Raw genomic sequence first — 27,261 nt, 5'->3', positions numbered from 1 at the left:
TATTTTATTGCTTACTAGCCTAATATGGCTTTCAAATTTTAATTTATTATCTATGCCTATTCCCAAAAATGTATTTTCACTCAAATTTTTTAAAGCACTTGTACACAAGGAACTATTTTACTACTTTACTTAAATTGCATTTAAAATTTATAATACTGGTTTTGCCAATATTTAGAGTTAATTTATTACAGTCACACCATTTTTTTATCACAGCAATGTCCCTATTTACTCTTTCATTTAGATTTGCAGCACTAAGATCATGCTACAGCACTGTTGCTTAATCTGCAAATTGAGTAAATTTACCTGTGATCTTTAGACTTGCCATGTCATTTATGTACAGTAAAAACAAAATCGGACCCAACACTGATCCCTGGGGGACACCACCTGTGTGACAAATTGCTCCCTTGACAATACAACATTTACAGTTACAGTCTGTCGCCTATCTCTTAAATATGAACCAAACCATTGAAGAGACAGCCCTCTAAATCCGTACCGCTCAAGCTTCCACAGCAGCACTCCATGATCAACACAATCAAATGCCTTAGTCAGATCCCAGAATACCGCTGCAGCAAGCTCCCCATTGTTGAGTCCCATATATAAAGACTCTAAAAATGAAAAAATGGCATCCGATGTTCCTTTGTTCTCCTGAAACCCAAACTGCTCACTCAGAATTATATTTTTTTGCGTCAGATATGATACCATGCGGCTTTTTACTAATTTTTCAATAATTTTGAACAGGGTTGAAAGCAATGCTATCGGTCTGTAATTAGAGGGAGTTTCAGAATCACCACCCTTATGCAAGGGAATTACTCTTGCTATCTTAAGACATTCTGGAAATATGCCTACAGAAAAAGACTGATTTATGGTACCAAAGTATCTAATGCAGCATCAGAAATTTTTAGGTGTGTGGTGCCCAGTTATTCCATCATAACCAGAAGATTTCTTTTTTTTCATTTCTCTTAAAGTTAATTTAAGTTCTTCAAGCTCGACAGGTAAGAAAAAGAATGAATTTGATTCAGCTTGGTAATCAAAGTATTGATGAAAATCACAGAAATTTGGAATTTTAGATGCTTTAAGTCCCTACCAATAGTGCAGTAAAATTCATTCAATTGATTAGGTTCTATACTCGACCCTAGGGATGAAACACTCCTTTGCTTTCCTCTCAGTTCATTGCCCGCTTTGCAAGTTTCTCTCTGAATATTATCTGAATTGCTTAATCTTTTTTTGAGATAATTATTTTCAGCTTTCTTAATAATTACTCTATACAAAACTCTATATGTGTTAAAATAATTAACAAAACTGTTATTTATAGAAAATTTGCGAATCTAGTGCAGATACCTTTATTCCCTTAGTAATCCAATTCTTTCTAGATTTTTTTTAACGTCCTGACTGGAAAGGCATTATTGAAAATCTCACATAACATTTTGTGAAAGGATTCTAAGGGATCGGGAGTAGTCATAATGCTCTGCCAGCGCACAAGCAACTTAGTTGCAAGAATCTACTATAATTTGTCCTACTATAAATTCTACCCTTCTTTCCGCCAACTATGCTAGACTTACAAGCTATAATAAAATGTCATGCCACAGCTTCATGATCAGAAAGTCCCGAATTTATAACATGACACTCAAAATTGTCATTTTCAATGTTGGTACACACATAATCAATTTGAGTTGCAGAATGAGAAGTTATCCTTTAGTTAGACCTTTTTTTTTCACCATAATATTTAAATCACAAGATTTTAAAAGATAAACAAGTAAGTTGGTATTATTATTTGTAAACTCTAATGAGTTGACATTAAAATCTCCACACAAAACAATTTTGGAACAAAAATCTAAGCTGCATAATAATACTTCCAATTTAAACAAAAAGTTATGTATGATAGAACTAGGAGATCTATATAAACATATGACATACATATTAGCAGTATTGCTGTAAATGATAGATAGTTCAAACAGCTTGTCTTCATTTAAATAGTCAAACTTACTTACTTTAATAAATTTTATAGTATCAACTAATTTTGAATGCATAAGAATTATCGAACCTCCATGTAACATATTTTTGCGACAGTACTTGTCCATTATTAAATAATTTTCTAAGTAAATTGGTTCGGAAAACCAAAACACAATTATAATAATATATGCCCATGAGACTAGCAATTATAAAAATATATAAGATAAGACTACTTTCTAAATTCCAACCCCCATCTTCATATCATAATCTTCCTTAAGATTAAGAAAGACATAAATAGTAGTTTGAAGCTGCCGAAGACATAAACACACGGAATAGATAAAAGATTATAGTAGGAAATATTCATTATTTTGTCTGACTTAGAGAAGAAAAAATTGTTTTATAACTTAAACTTTAAAATATTAAAACTTCTAAAGTCTACTGGTAACTGAGTGTATTTTCGACAGAAAACCTGATAATCCTATGCAGAAATGTACCCAAATGGAGTCTCCAGCAGTTTTCCATTCTTAGCCATCAAACTAGCCCAATTTATGAGATATGTGGTCGCGCCTGTTTAGGCCAAAAAAAAGTTTACAACATGTATTTTGCATCACTTGAACTTTATTTCATTCAAGGAAACTAAGGCAATGTCACAATAATTGAATCTTGATAGAACTAAAAACTTAGACAGTACCCTTCTTATGTTCAAATTAAGATATTGACTGTAATCGTCAACAACAACTTTATACTATAAATATCTTTTTTCGAAACTGCAGCAACGTGACGTACAAATTTAAGTGGTGAATCCAATATTAGACCCAAATTGCAAGCCACGTCTACATACCAAAGCGGAATATGATCTATACAAATCTTTATATTGGTTTTTAAAAAACTCAACCTTAATATTAAGCAAATTTGTGCAAGTTTATTATTAGCCACATTACTGGCTTCAAAGAAGTTATTAGGGTCAGATGAAAAATACAACTGCGTATCATCAGCATAAGCAAAAATCTTTCAGTGTTTTGCAGAGCCTACTAAATGTGACGTATAGGTAACAAAAGGTAAAGGTCCCAAAATCGAAACGAAGTAAATCGAACCAATAAAATGGTTAATTATGTCGAATGCTTTTAAGTAGTCGAGCAAAGTAAGCAGCGTAGCAAACCCTTTTATCGTAGGATTCAAAAATGTCATTTGTTACCTTCGCTAACGTATAGTTGTTGTACTAGAGCCCTTACTAGAAACCTGATGAAGACACTGATTTTTTCAGTGTATAAATCACAATACACAAATATAAGCGCATATTTATGAAAAATTGTTATCCAGCCGGTTCCTAATATTTCTATGAAAGTGCGCCAAGTGAAAGTTGAAACCAAGCAGCTGTTCTTGATTCTAGTGGACTATTTTCCCCCATATTGGCTTGCTATGCCGTTAGAAATTGCAAAAAAATTTCACCAATAACTCATTCTGATAAGAAATAGGGTCCCAATAACACTAAATTCTACTTGGAAATTACTACTGGTGGTTGAAGACTTTTTGGTTATAAATATTTACTCCGACCAGTAAAACACGATTCATCAGTCCATAATATGGTATTTCAAAACTCTCTAGTCTGCTCAATTAAATAAAGAGTGGGTTGCAAATTTTAAGCATTTCGAAGGTCCTTTTTTAAAACTTAAAGTATTTTGGACTTACAAGAACGACATGTCTGAGCTGCTATTTTACTGCTTGTTGGATTCGTATCAAATTCACGAAAAAACCTGTTATTGTTCCTGAATATTAACTATTTTGCCGTTCAACTAGTGCTAACTAAGTCCATTAGTTCTAAATTGTTGGGGCATAATGATAAATCACCGCGCACCCACTTGTCACAGAAATATTTCAAGCAGTGTAAAAGTTATAAATAAAAAACTTTTTTTCTTATAATTTTAACACCCTTTATCTCAGAGAAGAAACATTTCTCGACATGACAAACTAGGGCTTATGTTTTACGTAGAATACGTGATTAAAATTTCTTGGTTAAGATCTGAACCACCATGTATAATAGTTACATATTCAATAGTTATCATTCGATATAAATAAAATCACAAAAAGCAAAGTAAATCGTTTAACACACCCAGAAATTACTAACAAGACTACAAGATTAAAGAAAAGAATAATTTATAAAATTTGTTTTAGTTTTTGCTTTAAAATACCAAATTTAGAGTCGAACAGATTTACTTGTCCTAGCAGGCCACTAGCGCTGGGAACCAGTGGTGCAGTTGGTTCATTCATGCCGTAATTAGTGTGGTATTACAAACGTTTCAGACTGTCTTATATATCAAGTAGGAATCTTAAGTAGCAACAACTGAGGATAGTCTATAGCAGCATTTATTATTTTATGTAGAAACATGTCTAGTATAATTTTATTCTTCTTGACTCTAGTATAGGCAAATTTAAACTATCCCTCATCCATCATCTTCATCATCGATCAGCTCTTTGCATCCACTGCTAGATATTCGGCCCGTTTTTATATTTATTTTGAGTGTTCTGCATCGAGTTTATGGCTATTCTTTTCTTATCGCGTGGAAGATCTTTCCCTATTTTTCTTGTCAGCTCTTGGTGTCCAGAGCACAGCCTTTTTGTCCATCGTCCATCTGCCATGCGGATCAGATGCCCATCCTAGTTCCACATTATTTTAGCCACCTGTTCTCGCCCGTAAGTCCTCATTTCTAACGTGGTCACACACCGAGCATCGATCTTGCATTATATTATTTTAAGCTTTTTAGCAAATGTGACGCTCAGAGTTAAAGTTTCGGTGCCTTAGGTCATAACCTGTAAATTACACTGATTCAAAACCTTTCGTTTTAGACATATTGGGAGTTTATTCTTAAACACCTCCCCAAGTATATCCTATGCAGCCAAGAGAGCGTAACTATTTTTTTTAATGCGCATGGTTGGTTGTCCCTCGAGATTCGTATTTGATGACCAAGATATGTGTACCTCTCCATCAACGCCACCTCACACTCACCAATAGCATTATTTTCACTAAGGACCAGAGTTGTCATAAATTTCGTTTGTGATATATTAATTTTTAGATTGACCTGAGCAGATACTTCATAAATATTTTCCAGCATTTTTCTGACATTTTGTAGCTTGCCAGACAACAAAGCTATATCGTCCGCGAAGCGCAGATTTGTTAGATTTAAACCACCTATATTTAAACCCTTTCCGCTCCATTCAAGCATCCCGAAGGCGTATTCCAGAACGCTAATAAATAGTTTGCGTGACATAGATCACCATGTCGTACTTCTCTACCGATTCTTATGGGGTTGGTGTTTTCGTGCACTTTTACCATCATCATGGTAGTATTTTTATATATGTTATATATTAGTTTAGTGTAACGATAGTCGACACGATATTTTTGTAAGTAGTTGAGTTAACTCAACGGTGTCAAAGGCCTTGGGGAAGTGCACAAAGGCAATGACAGGCGGTCTATTGCATTCGATTGATTTTTCGATCATAGTTTTGATGTCTTGAAGATGGTCATTGGTTCTAAATCCTCTGCGGTTGCTTTAATGGTTGGTAAAAATTCAATTTGTTTACCAGTCGTATTATAATAATTCTCGTTAAGTTCAGCTGTATCTCCTTTCTTGTGAATCAATGTCACGGTGGCATTGTGCCACCTATCTGGTATGATGCTGTTAAAAAAACCGAGATTTAAAAGTTTAATTTTCTTGAGAAAACAGCTACTACCTATATTATCTGCATTGGCAGCTATATATGCAGTCCTTTCCAGGGTCCTTACTGTTTATTGTTTTCCTCAGTGCCAACTTTATTTCTTCCTTAGTTATACCAGGTAGCAATTCTGATCCTTGATTAACGAGGCTTTTTTTATTTGTTCTACTTCTATTTCTCAATCTAAATTTACTTCATTGTGTCCTTTATATGGTATTTATATTTAAACGGTGGTAAAAATCTTCAACAATTTTTAGAATACCTTCCCGGTTTGTTGTAATATGTCCCTGTTTATCCTTTATCTTCCTCTTTTGCTTTTTTCCGCTTTCCAGTTTTCTACGCAAGACCTTTTATTATTTTTTGTTGCTTGCTCGATCTGATTAGCGTCTTATAGCTTTTGATACTTCCTTGTTAATTTGTCTTAGCTCTTCAGCAATAGTTAGTTCTTTACTTCTCATCCCTCTGATATCCACTTCTAAATGCAGCAATTCTCAAAATATTAGTGTGGACTCTTTCCAGCTGCTTAATGTAACAATTGTAAGACGGCAACCAAACAACTGACCCATACTCCAAAATTAGTTTAACAAGGGAGCAATTAGGCATTCTAAAAGTAAACATAGACAAGTCAACACTTGACCTCTAAATGAAACCAAGCGCCCTATTTGTTACATGGTTAATGTGGCTCTCAAATGATAATTTTGAGTCCATCCAGATTCCAAGTCGACTTATGAATAAATATTTTTATATTCTAAAATTTAGATCTAATTTAAAGGCTGTTTTTAAGTAAATAAAATGTATAAGTTGTCCTTGAAAAAGTAATTGTATGGCATTTATTAATATTAAGTAGCATCTTGTTTCAATCACACTAATGATTGAAAACCTCTTGTAGAAGAGCAGCATCATTCAAAGACTCAATACTTCTAAAGAGTTTGGCATCATCCGCAGACATCAGAACACCGCAATTTTTGTTATGGCACCCATATTTTATCAGATAATAATCCTGCAGGATGGATCACTCAAGAATTCCCTCTAACAAACTCAGATATCTGATATAATCTGAAGAAGAGGATCAGCAAGACTTAAAGCCTTTAGTTCTTCTAAGAGGACCCCATCAGAAGCTTTAAAGAAATCTCTATAGATCAAGTTAACCTAGGATCTTGGATATTTTTAATCTTGAGAGCTAATGCAATTAGAAATATTCAAATTTTCGGATTTTTTGTCAAAATAGTCAATTATCAAAGAATCTAAGTATTTTACTAAGAATTTTAGACAAATCGTCGACCAGAGGAAGAGGGTTATACCACAAAAGACCATTTTTTGGCAGGAGAGGAAGTATAAATTTTATTTTAAAGTAGAATGCTTATTTTATAATTAAGATTTTACAAGTAGTTCAGTACATTATCTTATGGAAAAAAATGAGTGGTCCTTCATTCTTACAGAAATTTTTACAATTATCAAAGTCTAAAACGGTTCTAACCGAACTAAAATATTTTTATCCTATAAATTAATAACTCCATTACTTTAAACTACCACCTAACTATTTATGCTTGAATAGTACATAATTATTTTGGCAGTAGTGGTCGCTGCCATTTTTATTATTATAAGAAGTCAGTCTGCAGAAGAGAACTAAAAATAAATTTTGTTTGTTTTAAGGCATGACATCCTTTTCTAAACCTCGTTAAATCCTTTATTTTAAAAGAGACCTATTTCAGTCGTAGATGAAAGATGTAACCATTCCAGTTTTTTCGATGGCAAACTTGGTCACATATCTTAACCACTACCTGGTTTTGAAAAAAATATTCAGCGGCCTTAAGTATCAATAACTGATGGCAACTGACGAGACATACAATTTACAATAATTTTTGACACATTTGTTAAAATGTGAATCCATTTCGCTTCAAAGTGGTTTTAGGATCACTTATTAGACGTACTGTAACCCCATTCCTTCTATTCCAAGTTTAGTTCTTTATGGTATTAATAGAATCACTGAACTGGTTTTTATTGTGGAACAATATCCAGTAATCATTATCAAAGGAATTTTGAAATATGATCATGGGCATTTGCCTTTACAACTCTGATCCGGTTTCTGCATTCATAATCCGGTCGTCAATTTCCCTAATATTTTCTCTGGATAAATTCAATGACTCGCTATTACAATAAAAGTACGAATATTTTTTAACTGAACTTACCTAATTTTTATTGTAACTAACATCTGGCTATGGGCTGTCAATACACGAAATACGTAGAACCAAAATTTTAATGCAATTGGTCAGTGACTTTTAACCGTGGATTGATAACCCATAGGTCTTATGTAAGTGTCAAATTGGGAGAGAAATCCTGAATGCTGAATCATATTTACGAAGTAGACCTTATATACCGTAAATAAATTCATTAAAATGGCGAGTAGTGTACTAAACGATCAATTTAAAAGAATGAACTTACAAACAAAAACGGTGGGAGCGGATCGAATAAAAAGGGCCAAAGATCGGAATGAAGATGTAGCCATTTTATCCATGGACTTGCCGGGGGAGAAGAAGAATTTCAAATGCTGCTTAGGGGAAGGATGCTATTTTGGAGATCCCACTAGTTTGCCTCTAGGTTTGTTTTTTTAAACTAATATTTACTTAAATCACAAAACAGTTTTACCACTTACCAAAACTCTTTGATGCTAACATCGTTAGCGAAGCACGTCTCGAGAGTAAAATAAAGATTTTTGGTTAGTGGTAAAACTATTTTGTGATTTGTTCCAACCATAGGACTGTTAATTAATATTTACTTAAAGTTGAAACTAATGTAAACAACATTTATGAACCATTGTTAAAACCGATTACCGTAAATGCGCATTTAAAATGCAATAATCGTCACACTGCATTGATTTAATTATTATAAATGTGTGTACGTTTTTAACTAATATCGGTAATAACATTCCATTTATTTCACACCGATTATTCACGATCAAAGTTTAAGTTGCGGTTTTTCGTTAAAAATGTATTTAAAACCCGTAAAAACGTAGTTGAGGAATTATTTTTAAGCAGCGATTTGCTTCCCATTAAACACAATCATTTTGCGAACATTTCTTCATAAATTTAAAATACTTCCGAAATGTTCCATAATATCATTGCACACATTATCAGAACATTGTGTGAACGTGTATACTGTTTTTAGAAATTCATTCCCATTTAGAAAAAGATAACATATATATTTAACTTAATACTATGATTAACAAATTGCCCTTATTAACTTTATGAAAAAAAACGTGTTAATTTAGATATATAGTGAGAAGTGTAATTTTTCATTTAACCTTACTTTGACATGTAAAAAGGAAGAAGCATCTACTGACACTTTCTATTCTGTTGTTAATTTCTTGCGCTATATTGTTGTCAGAAGTGATCATAGCTCCCAAATATTTTAACTCACTTAAAATTGTAGTGGCCCATTGTCACCTTCCGTCCCAATCTATCCTCGTCGTTCTCTTGTTGTACCCATATACCCTTCGTTGATTCGAAGTCCAACAGCGTTTCTTTTGCAGCATTTTCCAGTTTTATGAACTCTTCCTTGACACTCGACAGTTGTGATTCCTACTATATCTATACCATCAGCAAAAGCCAGCACTATACGAGAACCTTGATTCTAAAGAATAGCGTTTCTGCCCTTGCCTTTCCATAAATCTCTCCAAAGCGATCTTAAAGAGAAGTGGGGATAACGCATCTCTCGATTTGAGACCATTGTTGATTGTAAAGAACATCGACAGTTTCCCTTCAAGTCTTACTGCACTTTTAGATCTCTCTACACAAGCTTTTTTAAGATTAACTTACTTCATCCTAACTTAATCAATAACGTTTCTCCATTAGCTGCCTAATAGTGAATCCACTGTCGATGGGTTTTCTCTAAAATCACACTGGTAATCTTCCAATTGTTACTGTACACTGGCGATAAATTGTGCCAATAACATTAGGGAGAACATTTTATATCCTTTGTTAATAAGGGATATTCCTCTATAGTTTGTATAGCACATTTTAGCGTTTTTTTTAAAACTGGCAAGATTTGCCAGATGAGCACATAGAAATCAAGCACTACAGTTTTTCCTCTATTATTCAGACATTCCGCCAGTAGAGCATCGGGAGTTTCCTGGGGATTTTTAATTTTTGGACAGCACTGAACACTTCTTCAACTGTAGGTTCTTTCACCAAGGGTTCCTGCCTGATTTCGTCTGTCCAGACATTTAGTAAACAGTCCAAGTATCTTTTCTAAGTCTCCATCTCTTCCACTTCATTTGCAGTAAGGTTACCTTCGTAATTCTTTATGATAGTTTTAGTTAAAACCTTAGGTCTAAAGCCGTTTTTTTTATATTTTTTAGCTCTTTGAAGAAATGTCTTGTTCTGTTGTTTATTCTATTTGACTTTAGCAGCTCTGGGAAAATGTTGTTTTCGTGTTCTCTTTTTTTGTGTTTTTATTTTTTCTTGCCTTTTTTCTGAACTCTCCGTACTTCTGTCTAGTTTGCTCGTTTGGATCTTGTAGCATACATAGTCGAGCCTGGCTCTTTAATTTTAAGACTTTCTCGCATTCGTCGTCAAACCATTTCTTCATTTTATTATACTAGTAATTGATTTTTTATTTGTTTCTCACATTGCGTTAGCATTGTTTGGATGTGTTACAGATGCCATTATAATCTCCAGAGTTGCTTGATATTTTGATATTTTTGTTTTTTCTTTGAAAGCGTCATTGTTCTAACTCGGGATCTATTCTGGCCTGTTGTTCTTTTGCTTAGAAATTATTTCTCTAAATTTAGCTCTAACCAGAGAGTGATCAGTTTGCATCAAGGCCCCGCAGGCTTCTTACATCAGTAATACTACTGTCATGTCTTGCATTAATTTAAACGGGAAGAACAAGCGTTTGTCCGTTAATGGGTCAACATTTCGGAGCCATCAAATGTTTTAAATTAACAATATTTTCAGGTTGGGTTTTATAAAATTTGTTTTTTAAATACCCTCGAAGGAAAAAGTCTAATGGAGGTAGGTTAATTGGGGACAGTAAAAGAAAGATATTAAGAGTGATTCAAGGGGACTAACTCAGAAGTGGAGTTCATCCTTTGTCATCTAGTTAAACTAGTGGATACACTTTTTGGATCACAGCATTTTCATTCTTATTTTCTTCCAAATTCTTTTACAAAAAGGAAATCCTGAATCTGTTTGATGCTTTACAGGTTGCCTGGGATAACATATCAAGATGTTCTCAATCACCTTTTTGTAACAAGAATTTGAGAGTGAGAAAATGAGTATTGGGATGATATTGAATAAGAGGCTTTGCTCGGTTCGTATTCTATGACTTTTTTGACAAAAATTGATGAAGTAATTTTTGAAATACCCAGTTGACTTTTGCCACTTTCAGTTTTACCGGAAAGGGTTATAACTTCCGTATTTTCAATGGGGCTGTAGCTGAGGAGAAAGACGATTGGTTCGCTCGTTCTTTGGTCTATATATTCTGACTCTGATTTTGGGTTTGAATAGAAAATTATCTGAATCTCCCACGACGAGTGTCAGGTCTTGTTTAGGTTAGCTTCCTTTCCAAAGTGTAATAAAACAGATCTTTTATAAAGACAGAAGTGAGCACATACTGTTGCCAAGTGGTCAAACCTTGGAACCGTTAAAACCAAAAATAAGTTCAGGAGAGATTTATTGAGTATAAAACCTATTCTGAAACCGTGGGCGTTTTTGTTATTGCCTCTATAGAAAAGTACTGAATTCCCAATACCAGTATGACCCACTCTAGGCCGCCGTATTTCTTGCAGAGCGGTGATATCTATATTCATTTCTTTGATCGCTTCTTTTGCTGTACTTGGTCGATATAGGCTGGGCTAGGGTGGAGTGAAAATGGACGATTTTTTTTATTTGTGAGATATGGCGATGCCTATATTTGAAAAAGTTGCCTTTTCAAACTGCTGATTACTGCGCAAAATCTGGGTTTGGTGTGACCTTATCTTTGGCTGCCCAACGAGGCATGAATATTTAAAAAAAAAATCAACATTTTTCCAAATTTCTATGCAGCTGTTCGCTTATTCCCTTTTGAAATTTTATTGAAACTACTTTTTTAAAGGAAAATAACCCAGAACTCACCACGTGGAGGTGGCTGCAACTCGAGTTCCAACCGCCCGCCCGCCCGCATTTCACCACTATATATGCTCATAATTTTTATAATTCTGTAAAACTTTATAATATTGACTTTTTGTTTCAAATATTGGCAATGCGGCTCTAGAAGCTATTTTAAACCTTATATAACCATCACGTGCATCAAAGCCACAGACTGCAGTTGATGCTTCAGTTACCAATTTGACGCAGCGTTCCACTGCTTGTGAATGGCATGGAAACTTTAAAATGTCAATTTCACTTGGAACTTCTGAGATCATTTCCATAAGGCTGCTATCGGAAATCGACACTGTAAGGGAAGGCTCAGTAATTGTTATCGACTGCCAATCAACTAGGTCAATGTAGTCTGTGGCCTTGAAATTTAATAAGGGTACCTTAAACTCACGTACTTTTAGTCTTAATGGCTTCTGTTGTCTACATTTTAGCAGTCTTCTTAAACCTAATTCTCTTACTGCTTTTCTACTATCAGAGAGCATAGCTAACAACATGTTTTCTGGGTGAGCGAAGTACCCGTTTCTTTGAATAACAGGATCAATAATATTTCTAATTTCTTCTGGTAAGGAAACAGCATACACTTTCATAATATATTGCGTTAAAAGTTTAAGATTTGTTGATGGATTTTCGGTACCAACATATAATCTCAAAATTCGATTGGCTGTAGTTAACCACCTAGAATGATTCAATTTTCCTGGTCCTCTCTGCGACAAACTCAAAGAAATGTTTCCTGTTGAAATTGCAAAACAGATTTCATAAAGGTATTGCTGGTCGGTACTAAGTTCACTTGGAGTAATTGCAGGCAAAGTAGTTTCGATTTTTTCAAACTTTTTAACAGGCATTTTTTCACAGTTTTCCAAATGTTTTCCTATTTCGCCGCTATATCATTTAGGCCCAATAGTACCGCCCTCCAAATTTTGCAGTAAATGACGCAAAGGAAGTTCGTTTGCATGTAACAAACAAACGAACCATTGTAAAGGTCGTCCAAGAGAAACTTCAATTTGTCTCAATATTCCATTTTTTACACCAGTATTGACTACTGTACCATCATATCCAATAGCCTGAAGTTTAGAAAGATCCATGTTTTTCTCTAGGAATTCTAAAATGCTTTTTTTGATATTGGTCGAATGACCAGAAGTTGGAGTTACATGACCTAAATACGTGGATCCTGGTTCCGATACTAGTACAATATGCTCTTCTATTATGGTTTTTCTTGAACATGTATTTTCGCCTTTGACTTGAATTATTGTTTGGTCTTTCCGTCCGTCAAAATATAAACCATATAATGGAAATGATATTTCCTTATCTTTTCTTTTTAGGTCACTACGCGCTTTTGTTCTCTCTCTTCTTATTTTGCTTCGATCGACGATCTTGGAGGGGTCTTCTTTGGTTAAAATTCCCATATCTGTTAGAGCTGCATTTACAATAATTGCGGCAGATCTATCGGATACGCCTGTTCTATCGCAAGCTTGCGCTAAACTTGGAAGTTTTAGTCTCATTTGAGAAGTTAAGGGGCAGCTTTCTTCTATAGACTGTTACGGGCCCGCGTAATATAAAAAACCAATTTTCATCATTTGGGCAGCCAAATGTGACGTCGTAGAAATCTGAAATTTTGCACACCAATTTGTAATAACAAAACGCAACTTTTCCGCATATAGGCATTTTAAGTTTCAAAAAATTTTTTTTCGCTCCACCCTACTGGGCACGCTCCATGTTTCAATATTCATGTATTCTTTGCGTTATTCGTATTCGTGTATCCGTTCTGATCCGAGGATTTTGTTGCTTCCTCATAACCTATACTTTTTTCCATGAGGTGGGGTGATTAGCCCCACGCTCAACCCTCCTCTTTGTGAGATTTATGTGATCAGGGTGTGCCCTATCACTTTTTGACTCTCAACCTTTATATTATTGGATTTCTTAAATTGCAACTTAGAATGTTTTGAATACTTTCATTTTAAGCATTTTTCAAAAAAGGACAATTTTCTATTAAATTATCAATTATATTCTTGATTTTATTATGCTAATGTATTAATAAATTTATGAAAAAACTGGATTAGGGGCATACATATTACAAACTTCACAGCACAAGGACTACTTTTTTAATTTTTCTGTTCTGCTACATGATGTACAATTTTATTGGAAATATACCATTGATTTTTTGCTAAATAAGTAAAAATATTAGATTAGATTAAAATAAGGGTGATGTTGCACTTCGACCTATAAGATCTATTGTGTGACTCTTTCTAATTACTGCTTGATGTTAGTCTGAAGTCAAATTACTTCGTACAATATTATTGCTTTGATAAAGCCTAGTAATTGTGACGGCTTTAGTGATGGGATGGTTTTTCATAAAACTTCATAGCTACCAGGATGTATGGCACGATTTTCAGCAATGGTTTGGCATACTATTACTAGATGTTTTGGTGTGTCTTTCTCGCAGAATCTGCATTCACTTGCCTATCTTAGTTTTAATTTCCTGTGTTCTCGAACGTGACAATGCCTGGTAAAAAACACTTTCAGAACTCAGAAGTGGAGTTCATCCTTTGTCATCTAGTTAAACTAGTGGATCCACTTTTTGAATCACAGCATTTTCATCCTTATTTTCTTCCAAATTCTTTTAGAAAAATAAAATCCTGAATCTGTTTGATGCTCTACAGGTTGCCTGGGATAACATACCAGGATGACCTCACGTCCAGTTTTACCGGAAAGGGTTATAACTTTCGTATTTTCAAAATGATCTGAATCTCCCACGACAAATGTCATGTCTTGTTTGGATTAGTTTTTTCTCCAAAGTGTAATAAAACAGATCTTTTATAGAAACAGAAGTGAGTAGTTGTAGAAAGTGCCTTTTATCCTAATGTAGCACATACTGTCGCCAAGTGGTCAAACCTTGGAACCATTGAAACCAAAAATAAGTTAAGCAAAAATTTATTAAATATAAAACCTGTTCTGAAAGCGTGGGATTTTTGGTCATTGCCACTATAGAAAAGTACTGAATTTCCAATACCAGTATGACCCATTCCAGGCATCACTTGCAATCTGCATTCAATTGCCTATCTTAGTTTGAATTTCCTGCGGTGTTCTCGAACGTGACAGTGCCTGGTAAAAAACCTGATGAAAATTCGTAGTTTAGTTTTAGTTAAACTTACTAGTCCTTTAGATCTTGTTGGGTCGATGGTTCCAAGGAATTTTTTGGATTGCCTCAACCCCGGATGATCATCCCAGGTGTGAGTTATTTCTCCATTTTTGAAAGCTCATATAGATAATTATTCTTACCGCAGAAAGGTACCGGCGCTAACAACCTGTAAGTCGGAACCCTTTATTGCCAAAATATTGGCTTCTTCATTACCTTGCACGCCTGTGTGCCCAGGTACCCAAAATATTGCAACTTTATTTTGCTCATTAAGTTCCCCTAAACAGTTTTTTACCATTTTAGAACTGCTTTTGCTTGAAAGACCCTGGTGGGTTACAGCGACTCTGAGTATTTGGTGTCAGGCCCGAAAATTCCAGCTCCTGTTTCTTTTTCGGTTTTACAACCGTCAATAAACCATTATAATATGGCGATTTAAGTGACTGGGTGACTGTTCCATTTTTTCACCCATTTTTGCTATTAATTTTTGTAGTGAAATTCCTTACAAAGTGATATTCCCGAGTTATATCGTCTTTAGGAAGATCGAACAGAGGAATAGATCTTGTTTGATATTTTCAGGCTCTCTAATCGATATTCTTTCAACTAAGTTTGCTATCCAGTGCTACTCCCAGATATTTAACTTCTTTCCATGCATGTACAAGTTGTTCTCCCACGTAGATATCCCTGGTTTTACGAGTGAATGTACTATCATGGTAGTTTTCGCCGAACTGATGCTCAGCCCTACTAATGTACACCATTATTCCGTAATGCTTAGGATTCTTTGTATGAGGTCGTACAATGTGCTTTCGTATCTGCCTTTGACTATAACGATTTCATCCGCATATCCTATGCAGATGGATCATTCCATGGTTCCATCGTATAGTAAGGATAAGGTTACCCTTATAGTAGTCCTTGGTGCGTGCCACGAGTAGCTCTGATGATTGTGGTCTGTTCACTCATAGCTGCACGTGTCGCAACCATTTGACAAATCCATCGCATTTTTGACTGCTACACGTGACATGTTATCCAATGTTCCAGATATATCTAGAAAAGCGCAAATGGCTATTTCTTTCTCATATAGGCTTTTCTGGATAGTTTGTGTGAATTTATGTAAAAAATTTCATCCAGCCCCGGTGACTTGTATACGGTTAAAAGCCAAAATCATCTGTCTGCTTTAAAGACGGTTCTTGCAATTTCCCAGTCCTCTTTTTTGGGATTGGTGTGATTTATTGACACCGTTTTTATAGGCTCGCACCCTGGAAAGTGTGTTTGAAGTTATAATATGGCTTGCTTGCTCCTATCTGTCTTTTTTTTGAAGGCCATTATTGAGTATGTGCCTCTCTTAGCCATTGCTTTATGCAGTCTAGTAGCAGTCGAATATTTTTGCATTCTGGGTGCCTGTTTTAAATAAGAAATTTATTACGATTTCTGGTAAAACCGGAAATGATAAAAATAATTTAATGACTGGTTGAAAATTCAGTTAATCCTAAAAATATTTAAAAATCTTTGTCAAAAAAAAGTAGTTTACTAAAAACCTATATTCGAAAAATAAATTCTTTTTAAAAATTCTATCAAAGACTTAGCCACCGTTTTTCGGAACAATTCACAAAGCAATCAAAGGCACACGAATTTTAGAGTTTGGCAACTTTTACTTCAATTTTATTTCCGGTAAAATTCTTTACAGTTGAGCCAACGAGATCGCTCTTTATTGGGATGCACCGCACGCGATCATCTAGGGCATTTTTTTCATGGCAAAACTGGGTCGACTAAAATGTATTTTTAGACGTTTATTGCTCCAACTTTAATTTGGAAATAGCGTGATTTACTTAAAAAATATATCTCTTGATAATTCGGTGCATTAAAATATAGTGTCTATTATTATGTCTACCTGTTACCTATTAAAATTTATCTCAGACAGACATTGACCTCATTGCGAGACCCCTTGAAGGGCTTCCTACGCACAATTCACGCGAACTTAGTAGAATTATTGCCGTTTTGAAAATCGCATTGTCATAACGCCTACTATGCCAATTATAATTTTAAAACCGCACTGCATAAAATGAAAGGGGATTTGCCTAAAGTCATGGGCAAGGATGATATGTATCGACCTACGTGGAAAAAAAATGTAAAAAATACTTATTATTTGTGGGTTTTTCCTTTACTTCCTGCGACATTAAAAAGTCATTAGTTGCAGTATTTGCATGGTTAGTGTGACTTTGTGCCCGTACAATGGTTGGTAAACGAAACCATTCGGTAATAACACGTTAAATTATTTAAAAAAAAAATTATGTAGCTCATAATGTCTAGCACGTAATTTAGATATACCGAACATTAAATTCGTCTAAATCTAGCGCTGATGTATATAACATTATTGTAAAAAATTGTTTGAGTTTTGTAGAAATTTAGACCCGAGAAGATTAAATGGTATGGGCATTTTTATGTTGACACTTTATTACCTTATTTATGGGTTTTAAACAAACAAATTTATATTTTTTTGCTTCATTTCAGGTACCAAAAAGATGGAATACAAGACGAGGCAATGGCACGAGAAGTGCTTCTGCTGTTGCATGTGCAAGACCCCGATAGGCACCCAAAGTTTCATCCCTAGGGAGCAAGAGATTTACTGCGCTAAGTGCTACGAAGAAAAGTACGCTACTAGGTGTATTAAATGCAATAAGGTAAGACTTTCCTTAAGCAGTTAAAGCTTTAGCCATAATCTGGTGTGCGACGAATTTGGAAGTTCTGCTGATAAGATTTGGTGAATCTGAAAATTGGTCCAAGTAGCAACCAAGCTACAACTTCTTTGAATCCATTACGTCATCATACATACCCTGTATCGTTCGGCACATGAACTGTTAATGGTTCAGAATCAATAAAGAAACAACTTCTGTTGATCTTTTATCTAAGGAAAAGTTTAACTAGTGTAACAAGTGTTCAATATCTAATCTTTTCTTAGTTATAAATTTTGCTCGAGCTGTTCTCTGTTTTTTTTTACGGTAGATAAACGAATTTCTTCGCGTAGGCACCTCAGTAGCATGAGCTAATGATTTGTCCCCTCCCCAGTCGTAAAAATCTAAGGGAGTTACGTCTGGAGATCGTGCGGGTCGAAGAATCGGGCCACCTCTAGCTTCTCATTGAAAATGTGCCAGATAACCAGCGTGCTGCAAGACAATGGGAACGTCTCTATTAAACACTGGGATTCCAACTAATAGCTCCAACAAGGTAGTTTCTAGGAACTTCAGGTAGAGGCGCTGTAAGGCGATCTGTCAAGTAATGTGGTCGTAATGTGTCGAATCGAAGTTGATCTCTTCGTGTGTGAATTAGAATCTTTTCTTTCCCAGTGGTGCAAATTGTGCAGATTCGAATCTTTTTTTTTCAGATTATGAGCTTAATATGACCTTATGAGCTTGCATTTCATTAGGATTTAGAAGTGGGATGATAATAACTTTCTTTCCAAAGATTAGGAAAAACATTTTCATGAATACACGTATATTTATTAAATTCAAAAGTGCATTTTTTAGTAAGGCAAACACAATTTTAATTTCCTGATGGTTATACTGTCCTCTTTACTTTATCATCATCATCATCATCAAATGGCCGTTCACGTCCCCTGCTGGACATAGGCCTTCCTCAGGCTGCCACCGTTTTCGGTCTTTTGCATCCTGTAACTAGATTCTCTTAATATCGTCTGACCATTTTGTTGGTCGTCTGCCTCTGTTCCTTTGTGGTCTCCACTCTAGAATACGCTTTGACCATCTTCCATCCGTTGTTCGTGCCAACTGGACAGCCCAAAGTTGCAACTTCAAAGTTGGAACTCTCTGTATGATATCAGTCACACCCGTCCTATGCCGCATAGTCACATTTGGTATCCTGTCTCTTAGAGCAACAATCCTCAGCCTGTCTCTAAGAGACAGACCGTTCCATAGATCTCTGAGCAACTCACAACGTTGTGCGCCGTTTTTTGGTAATCGTTAACGTTTCGGCCCCATAGGTTAGTACTGGCAGTATACATTGATTATATGGTTTCCGTTTGAGATATATAGAAATGTTTGGTTTCAAAACATTTCCAAGCTTTCCAAATGCCGCCCATGCCAACCTTATTCTCCTTTTCAGCGCGCAGGTTTCATTATGTCGGCCAATCCTGATCTCGTGACTCACCTCTCCACATGCCTGATTTTTAATTGAATTTATGTGTAACTCCTAGAAGATCCTTACTTTATATGACAAAGTATTTGTCAACTTACGAACTACTGATAGACAAACTGTACGAAGGCGGCTGTAATCACAAACTTCCATTAAAAATCTTTCTTTAAAATCTTCATAAGCTATGTTATAAACTGTTGCGTTATTTCGGGTGTATCTTGACATCAAATTAAAAAAACATTCGAAAGAATTTAAAAATTAATTACTTATAAATATTTCAGGTTATCACCAGCGGAGGCGTAACTTACAAGAACGAACCTTGGCATCGTGAGTGTTTCACTTGCACCCACTGCACAAAATCCTTGGCCGGAGAACGTTTCACCAGCCGCGACGAGAAACCATACTGTGCCGACTGCTTCGGCGAATTGTTTGCCAAGCGATGCTTCGCTTGCAACAAACCCATTACTGGAATCGGTGGAACTAAAGTAAGTTATTTTTAGTAAATTTAATTAGAACTTTATTAAAATCAAATAAAAAAAGTAGGTTATGATATGTAGTGAAATCTACTCTATTTTCGATTAAAACCGGTCAAGAGATACTGGATATTTGTTAAGATTGACTAGATCATCTATAATTATCTACATTAACAAACTATTTTAGTAGTAAAAGTAGTAGTAAGGTTGGGGGAGTTGGAGGTCGGCAAGTAGGCCTAAAAGTCCCCATTCGCTAACCCCGGAATCACCCACCTGTACGCCTCCACTTCCAATGCACGGTCTTTACTAAGTCGGCCCGTCCTCTTAATAAAGGTTTACAGTCTCAGTCCAGATCTTTACAATATTCCCATTGGAGTGTCATAGCTCCAAAAATTTTCCTTTTCAGGAGACTCCACCTATCGCAAGTTCCTAATATGTGATATGAATATTTCTCCTCTGTACCGCAATTCGGACAGAGCGAACTTTCTCCTATACCAAGAAAGTGTAGATCCCTGTTTAGGCTGTTATGCCCAGTTAGGATTCCCACCAACCACGAGTCATTGATCCATGTCGACTCTTTTTTTGGAGTCGCCTTTCTCTAGAGGCATCATGATCTGTTATAATCTTTCATCCTTCATTCTTGACCTGTCGACATCCTTCTATTCTTCTCTAATTCTTCCTTGTTTTTTGCCAGGCCCAATTATTAGGAGATTTGCTTTTTATTGAGTTGGAGACACAGCTCGAGGTCTACGAAGGGGCTAACGGAACCTTTTCTTGCTAGTTCGTCAGTCTGTTCATTGCCCTCGAAACCCTGGTCTTGGGACCCACCTCAGTCTCACTTCCTTGTTTGCTACCAGTCTTTCCAATGTGTTTCAGCTTGAATATCAGAATAGATACAAACCCCCTCTTACCTTCCAATGCTTCCTGTCTGTTTGCTACTTTAAGTATATCAAATACCTCTGCTTGGAAAACTGTGAGGTGTTTCCTTAGAGGAAAGGATTCTCCTGTGTTCGTTTCCATCCTGTACACGCCAACCTCCACCGACTTGGTGCTTTTCATCCATTACCAGGAGTGTACCACTCCTGAAAAACGTTTAGCTCCTTGATTTGGTTCGTTGACCATTCTTTTCTGGTCGGAATTTCCACCCGAAATTTAACCTTAGTTTGCCACTCGCTGTAGCACATCTGGATGTCAGAATTGGTATGTTCTTACACATTCTGAGAGCGATCGTCATATGACCTTGTCCTAAGTGAATATTGTAGTAGTAGTAAGCCGTTCTTCACTAATCTTCATCCTCTTATGCGCCTTCATGGCCTTTCTTTCAATCCAGACTGGAAGCTCCGGTAGCCCCAAAGGAAATTTTTGTATATGTTGTTGAATTGTCCTCAGCAATGAGTGAGATTAATAAAGGTGTACCCCAGGAGTCAATTTTTAATATACATATATCAATGACCTTCCTCATAGTGACCTAATCGCTAAAAATACTGTCATTGGAGGCTACCAGGTTGGCACAGGAGAGGGCAAAGAAATGGTTCTGTTCTAACAGACTACTTCTGAATGGAGAGAAGACGCAGATGGTAATTTTCTCCCTTTGAGACATACGGGTGACACCGGGTATCTCGGCAGTGTCTTTTCTGGGTGTGACTTTGGATCCCAAAGTACAGTGGTGTAAACATGTTGATGCCTTTGCAAAAAAACTTGCCAAAGATCTTTATCTTCTCCGCCATATTTCTCATTGAGTCTAGACCAATGTAAGGCGAATAACCTATTTTGCGTTTTTTCATTCTCATATTAGCTACGGAATCCTTCCACGAGGACATTCAATTGGGAGACATACAGTTTTTGGATTGCAGAAGAAGGCTGTTATGGTGATATATAGTTTTGGTTATAGAGAGGACCTCAAAAGTACCATTATTATTCTAAAGATTTTAACTGTGCCTTGTCTTATGTAACGGAAAAGTTGGAGCTGGTTCCAACTCATGGGGATGTGCACAACTATAACACTCGTGCCAGGGACGATTTGGTTTCTGCTTACCGCAGTCTCCAAAGATGTCAAGATGGCTCAGGGTATTTGGCGACTAGGTATTTTGCATAATGTATTACCTGTTAGAATAAGAGAGTTGCCACTCTTAACTTTTTAAAGCTCGTATAAAATGGTTTTCTATTCCCATGAAGAATATTTTATTTCAAATTTTAATTTATTGTGATATCACTAGATCTATTTTCTTGTATTAGTCTTGATATCTAGTAGTCGCATGTTTTATATTTTAAATTGTAATTTTTATTATAGTTTATTTTCAGCACCTATTTGTCCATGTTATTTGACGTGTGCTAAGATATTTTTTTGCTAAGATGTAACTGACATGAATAAACTATTGGTTGGTTGATTCATTGGAGAATGTTTAGGGATGCCGCAGGTGTTGTTTTTATGACTCCAGTAATTACCAAACAGACCAGTCTTTGCAGTCTAGCCAGTTTGTTTTTGGGGGTTGGTGACCTTTAATGCTGCTGTATGAGACCCTCGATCGTATGACTGCAGAATAAAGCCAGTGGAGAACATCTTATACCTATTGTTCCCCGTAATTGACTGCTCTACGTGAGTGCCAAGTATTCGACCTGCTGTCCCAATGTTAGGCGAATCTGATACATAGTGGGAAGTTTAAAGCCTTTCAAATTCTGCCTTATTGGCAGCCGCCCTTCACTTTGGTCTCGATACGACAATCTCCTAGTGTAGCACTGATCTTTAGGTCTACCTTATTCAGAGAGACATGGCAGATGGTATCTGTTTTCGCCTCTTCAAATACTCCTACCACGTCAAAGAAAAAAGGAAGTGCTATTTCCTTGTTTTCTATACCTTTTTCAGCCTTGCTCACTACAGAGTGATTTGCCATTTCCGTCGACTTCCCTTTCCGTTGGCGATTCTGTTAGAATCTCTTTGTTATATACCTCCCTATAAGCTTTTCTATAGTCTTCAGTAGTCTTTTTCTCCTGATTTTGGGATAAAGACCACATCAGCCGCCCTCTATGCTGGCCTCAAGAATTTCTTTATATAAGGGAGTATATACGGGGTAAGATTCCATCAGACCCCGCAACCTTATATGGACTAAACTCACCCACTGCTCAAGCTATGGTTTCGTTTGTAACTATTTTTTTGGCGAGGTTTCAGTTCGGGTCGTCGCTACAAGGGCCAACATTTCCTTTACCAGTAAAGTGAGTTTTAAGAAGAAGCTCGATAGTATCTTCTTTGTTTGAGATCCATAGGCCACATTTCTTCAACTTTTCTGAAGATGAGATTATAAAAGGCCAGTAACAAAATTAAAGGGAACAAGGCTATTCGTCCAGACGGCATTCCAGCTTATGTATTGAAGCCGTGATCATTTGTTGAAGCCGCTAGGATATCTTACTAATATTATTCTCCAAGCTTCAATTTATCCAGATAGGTGGAAAATTACTAAAATCATTCCTATATACAAATCTGGTTCTAGAGATTATCTAAGAACTATCGCCCAATTAGTATTATGAGCTCTATTTCTAGTCTTAAAAATTGATTATCTTTGAGCGCCTATTTGGTGAAAGAGCTGATCGTAGTATTTCATGTCAACATGTTTCTTGCCCAAAAAATCAACTTTCACTAATATTACCTCATTCTGTCAATATGTCCATACAGCTACTAATGGAAAATCTTAGGTTGATGTTATCTATACAGATTTGGAGAAAGCATTTGATAGAGCAAGACAGTGTACAATCCTGAAATCTTTGTCAGACTTAGATGTAGCTTCTTCTATTAGTTGGCTAATTCAGTCATATCTCAGTTGTAGGTTTAAATATGTTGAAATTAAAGGTTCCAAGTTATGTATCTTTAAAAGTACTTCTGGTGTTCCACGAAGCTCCAGTCCAGTTGGCTGCTGTCAACGGTCTGACTTGCAATAGTAAAAATGCAAGATTATTGTTTGCCTACGATTTCAAGTGTTTCCTTCAGATTCAGTCAGGAAATGATTGTCAAGGCGTTGCAAGATGAGTCTTGCGATGTTGCGACCTGGTGCGAATAGCTTCAGATTAAATGTCAGTAGTGTGCTTGTATGTCATTCACCCTCAACAGTAACCCCATAATTTTTAATTACACCTTAAAGTGTTGAAGTGAGTCTTCATCTTTATGATAGCTTAGTTTTGCCAATCTTGGAATATGGATCCATTATTTGGTTCCCCCAGTACAGTATCTGGGTGGCAATGGTTGAAGGCGTTCAGAGAAGGTTTTTGAAGTGTGTTTATTTTAGGAGATATATGTCCCCAGAGAGGCTGTGATAATGATCATTTGTTGCAGGTTTTTGATTGCTTCTGAGACTGTCTATGAGTATGTGAAGAATTAGAATATTTTTATGAACTTTTTTCAAAATACTGGATTTCAATTTACTGGATGATTTCATAATTGGTTAATAAGTTTGGTTGTGTAAAGATTAAAGCTTAAATACAGGGTGTTTCAGAACTATGGGATCAACTTCTAGGGGTTGTTCAGTGCAACAGTAGAATCCATTTGAGTATAGGAACCCATGTTCGGAAATGTGTCACTACGCCAAATAGGATCTGATGCATTTATTTTTGTCCTCACAAGAAAAAATCGAGCGACGTTAAATCGGGTGACCCAGGAGGCCAAGAAACTGCTCCACCTCTGACAATCCAACGGTACCCAAACCGCTGAGCCAAATACTCGCGTACTTGTACAACAAAGTGAGCCGGCGCTCCATCATGCTCAAACCACATTTGCTGTCTAACGTTTAGTGAAACATTTTCAAGGAGTTCTGGGAGAACTTCCTCGAAGAAACGCAGATAAATAGGTCCTGTTAACCGTTCCGGTAGAAGGTATGACCCAATTAAATAATCATCAACAATGCCTGCCCATACGTTGACAGACCAACGATTCTGATGTTTTCTTGGAAAAATTGCATACGGATTTTCTTCGTCCCAAACATGGCTATTCCTACTATTAAAAATACCGTCTCTTGTGAAAGAGGCTTCTTCGGTCCACAAAACATATCGTAAAAAATTTGGTTGTGCAATGATGTGATCCAGAAGCCATCGACAAAATTGAACTCTAGGATGATAATCGGCTGCAGTTATACCTTGAACTTTCTGGAAGTGGTAAGGATGGAGTTGTTGCTCCTGTAGTACCCGCCAGACAGAAACGTTATTCGTATTCATATTCTTAGCGACGTCACGTGTGCTATTTGATGGTTCATCGGCAACTCGCTGAAGCACCTCTTCTTCAAATTCGACCGTTCTTACGGTTCGAGCAACACCAGTATCATGCATCTTGGTCTTAAACATGCCTGTCTCAGCGAGCCGCCGATGAACCGCAATAAACTTTTTGTATCCAGGATGCTGTCGTTCGGGATAACGTTCATGATACAACTGCGATGCTGCTCGTGCATTGCAGTTTGTTGCTCCGTATGCCAAATGCATATCCGCCAATTCTTGATTGGTAAAGTTTTCCATTAGCAATAAATGTTTAAAAATTGTAAGCTATAAAATTTTTAAACATGACATTGAGAATTGACATTGATAAGCGTTGATTTTAAACAATTGTTGTTATGGTATCATGTACAAAAGGTAAAAATAAATGCAGCAGATCCTATTTAGGTAATTAATGTTTTTTATAAATTTTAACGCGTCTTAGGGCCGTAGTGGCGTAGTGACGCATTTCCGGACATGGGTTCCTATACTCAAATGGATTCTTCTGTTGCACTGAACAACCCCCAGAAGTTTGATCCCATAGTTCTGAAACACCCTGTACACCTTGAAATTACGAAGTTTTTCATCGCGTTACTAAGATTATCGCTTTTGCCTAATGCAAAAGCCATGCTTATTTCGGAAAATGTTGTGTTATTCTGATATAAATTGTTTTAATGAAAATTTGTGTTTCTATTGCAGTTCATCTCGTTTGAAGATCGCCACTGGCACAACGACTGTTTCTTCTGCGCGAGCTGCCGTTCCAGCCTGGTTGGACGTGGTTTTATCACTGACAACGACGACATCATTTGCCCCGAGTGCGCCAAGCAGAAACTTATGTAAACCAACCTTTATTACTTTCTACACTTCGGCAGAAATTTTCAAAAAACAAAGTGCATTGAACATCTGCAGTCATTGGAATTTTAAACACAAATACGATTTCATTTTTGAAAACAACTGTCAATTGAAATGTGTTACTTTCACGCTTGGATCAACACATAACACATGACAACACGCACACATTTACACATACACAAGAAATACACTTGATAAAAAGAAATTTAAAAAAATACAAAAAAAAATACAATTTTTAATTTAAATTTTAAATTATGTATGAAGTTTTTTCCACAATTTTTTTTTTACTTAAGAACACTTTAAATTTTGATTATAACGTCATCTTATGCTTAAAATGCTTTAATTTAGTGATTTGAGTGCCCATATTATGTATTTTTACATATTCTCGAGAATTTTATTTTATGAATAGCCATCATACAAAGTCTTATTAAATATTTTGTTACATATTTATTTATGTTTATTTTTTTAAGTGGATGTTTTTTTATAGAGAAAAATACGAAACAATTAAGGAATTACAAACATAACGTTTTTGAATTTTATAGAGTCCTGACATTTTTATAGAATGAATAGGACTTTATGAAACTCTTTTATTTTCTTAAATAAAAATATTATATATCTTACATGTTTAGTTTTTAGGTTATTTAATATAATTTAACGCTGTATTTATTTTTTGACATTTTGTGTTGTAGATAATAGTATTTTGTGTATAAAGCTTATAAGCATTTAAATGAATATAAGGGGCAATCTTGGTGCTATTATAGTTTGTAAATTTATTATTTCCTAGCCATAAGTTTGATTAATTTGTTATCAATTACTTAATGAACATTAACTAAATAAATTTTATTGTAATTTTTATCTGCGTTATTTATATAAAAGATAATATTTAAATCAATATTACTACTATTAACACGAGTTTGGAATGTTATTAATTTTATAGGCTTTTAAAATTACAGAGCTTTGCTTTTTATTAGGATTATATTATCACTGTTATACCTTTTTTTTCTTCTTTAATAAACTTATTGGAAGGTTCTCTCTCAGTGTGTTTTTTTTATACCCCTATTATTGAATCGAAGTTCAGTACAGATAAAAATTGACAAAGCTTTGAACAGTTTAATGTTACAACAACCTGTACAGCCCGTGAGGTTGTGCTTTCTCTCTCTCTCTCGTGTGTGTCTCTGTTTTTCTTTCTTTCTTAATCTCGTGCGGGTCTCTGTTTCTGTCTCTTTTTCGTATGTGTCTGGGTCTCTTTCTCGTGCAACATACAATTGACTTTCTCGCGTGTCTGCCTCCCACTCGTGTGTGTTTCTCACTGTCCCTCTCTATCGTGCGTCGTCACCTTGATTTGCCCTTGACTCCCTAGTACATTTCTCGGTCTATATCTGTTTCGTGAGCGTTTCTGTCTGTTTCTCTATCCCGTGCGCCGTGACCTTGTCTCTGTCTCTTGGTCTGCCTCTCGTTCGTATCTCTGTCTCCCTCTCGTGTCTTTTTCTCTCCGTCTCTCATGCAAGTCTCTAAATATCTATCGCGTGCGACATTACCTTGGCTTGACCTTGACTTTCTGCATGTCTCTGCCCCTCGGTTTGAGTCTCTTTCTCTGTCTTGTGCGTTTCTTAGTATATCTCGTGCGTGTTTCGGTTTT

At 35.9% G+C, this 27,261-nt stretch overlaps 1 protein-coding gene across 9 annotated transcripts in view; it reads left to right on the top strand.

The window, feature by feature from the left end:
* Nucleotides 1-26,652, top strand: part of LOC126745572 (four and a half LIM domains protein 2-like) — a 319,413-nt gene extending 292,761 nt beyond the window's left edge. For 7 of the 9 annotated variants that reach the window (XM_050453469.1, XM_050453471.1, XM_050453468.1 and 4 more), the window contains 3 exons: nt 17,437-17,606; nt 19,353-19,556; nt 25,470-26,652. In XM_050453469.1, coding sequence (XP_050309426.1) covers nt 17,437-17,606; nt 19,353-19,556; nt 25,470-25,610 — 515 coding nt within the window. In that variant the 3' untranslated portion in view covers nt 25,611-26,652. Of the gene's footprint in view, nt 1-7,965; nt 8,260-17,436; nt 17,607-19,352; nt 19,557-25,469 lie in introns of all 9 variants that reach the window. The other 2 variants (XM_050453476.1, XM_050453475.1) reach the window with 2 other exon arrangements.
* The last annotated feature ends 609 nt before the right edge of the window (nt 26,653-27,261 follow it).

The sequence above is a fragment of the Anthonomus grandis genome, chromosome 16 (genome assembly GCF_022605725.1).
Source record: "Anthonomus grandis grandis chromosome 16, icAntGran1.3, whole genome shotgun sequence".
NCBI classification, from domain to species: domain Eukaryota; kingdom Metazoa; phylum Arthropoda; class Insecta; order Coleoptera; family Curculionidae; genus Anthonomus; species Anthonomus grandis.
Note: the sequence above shows the minus strand (reverse complement) of the source record. Positions and strands in the feature narration are given on the sequence as shown.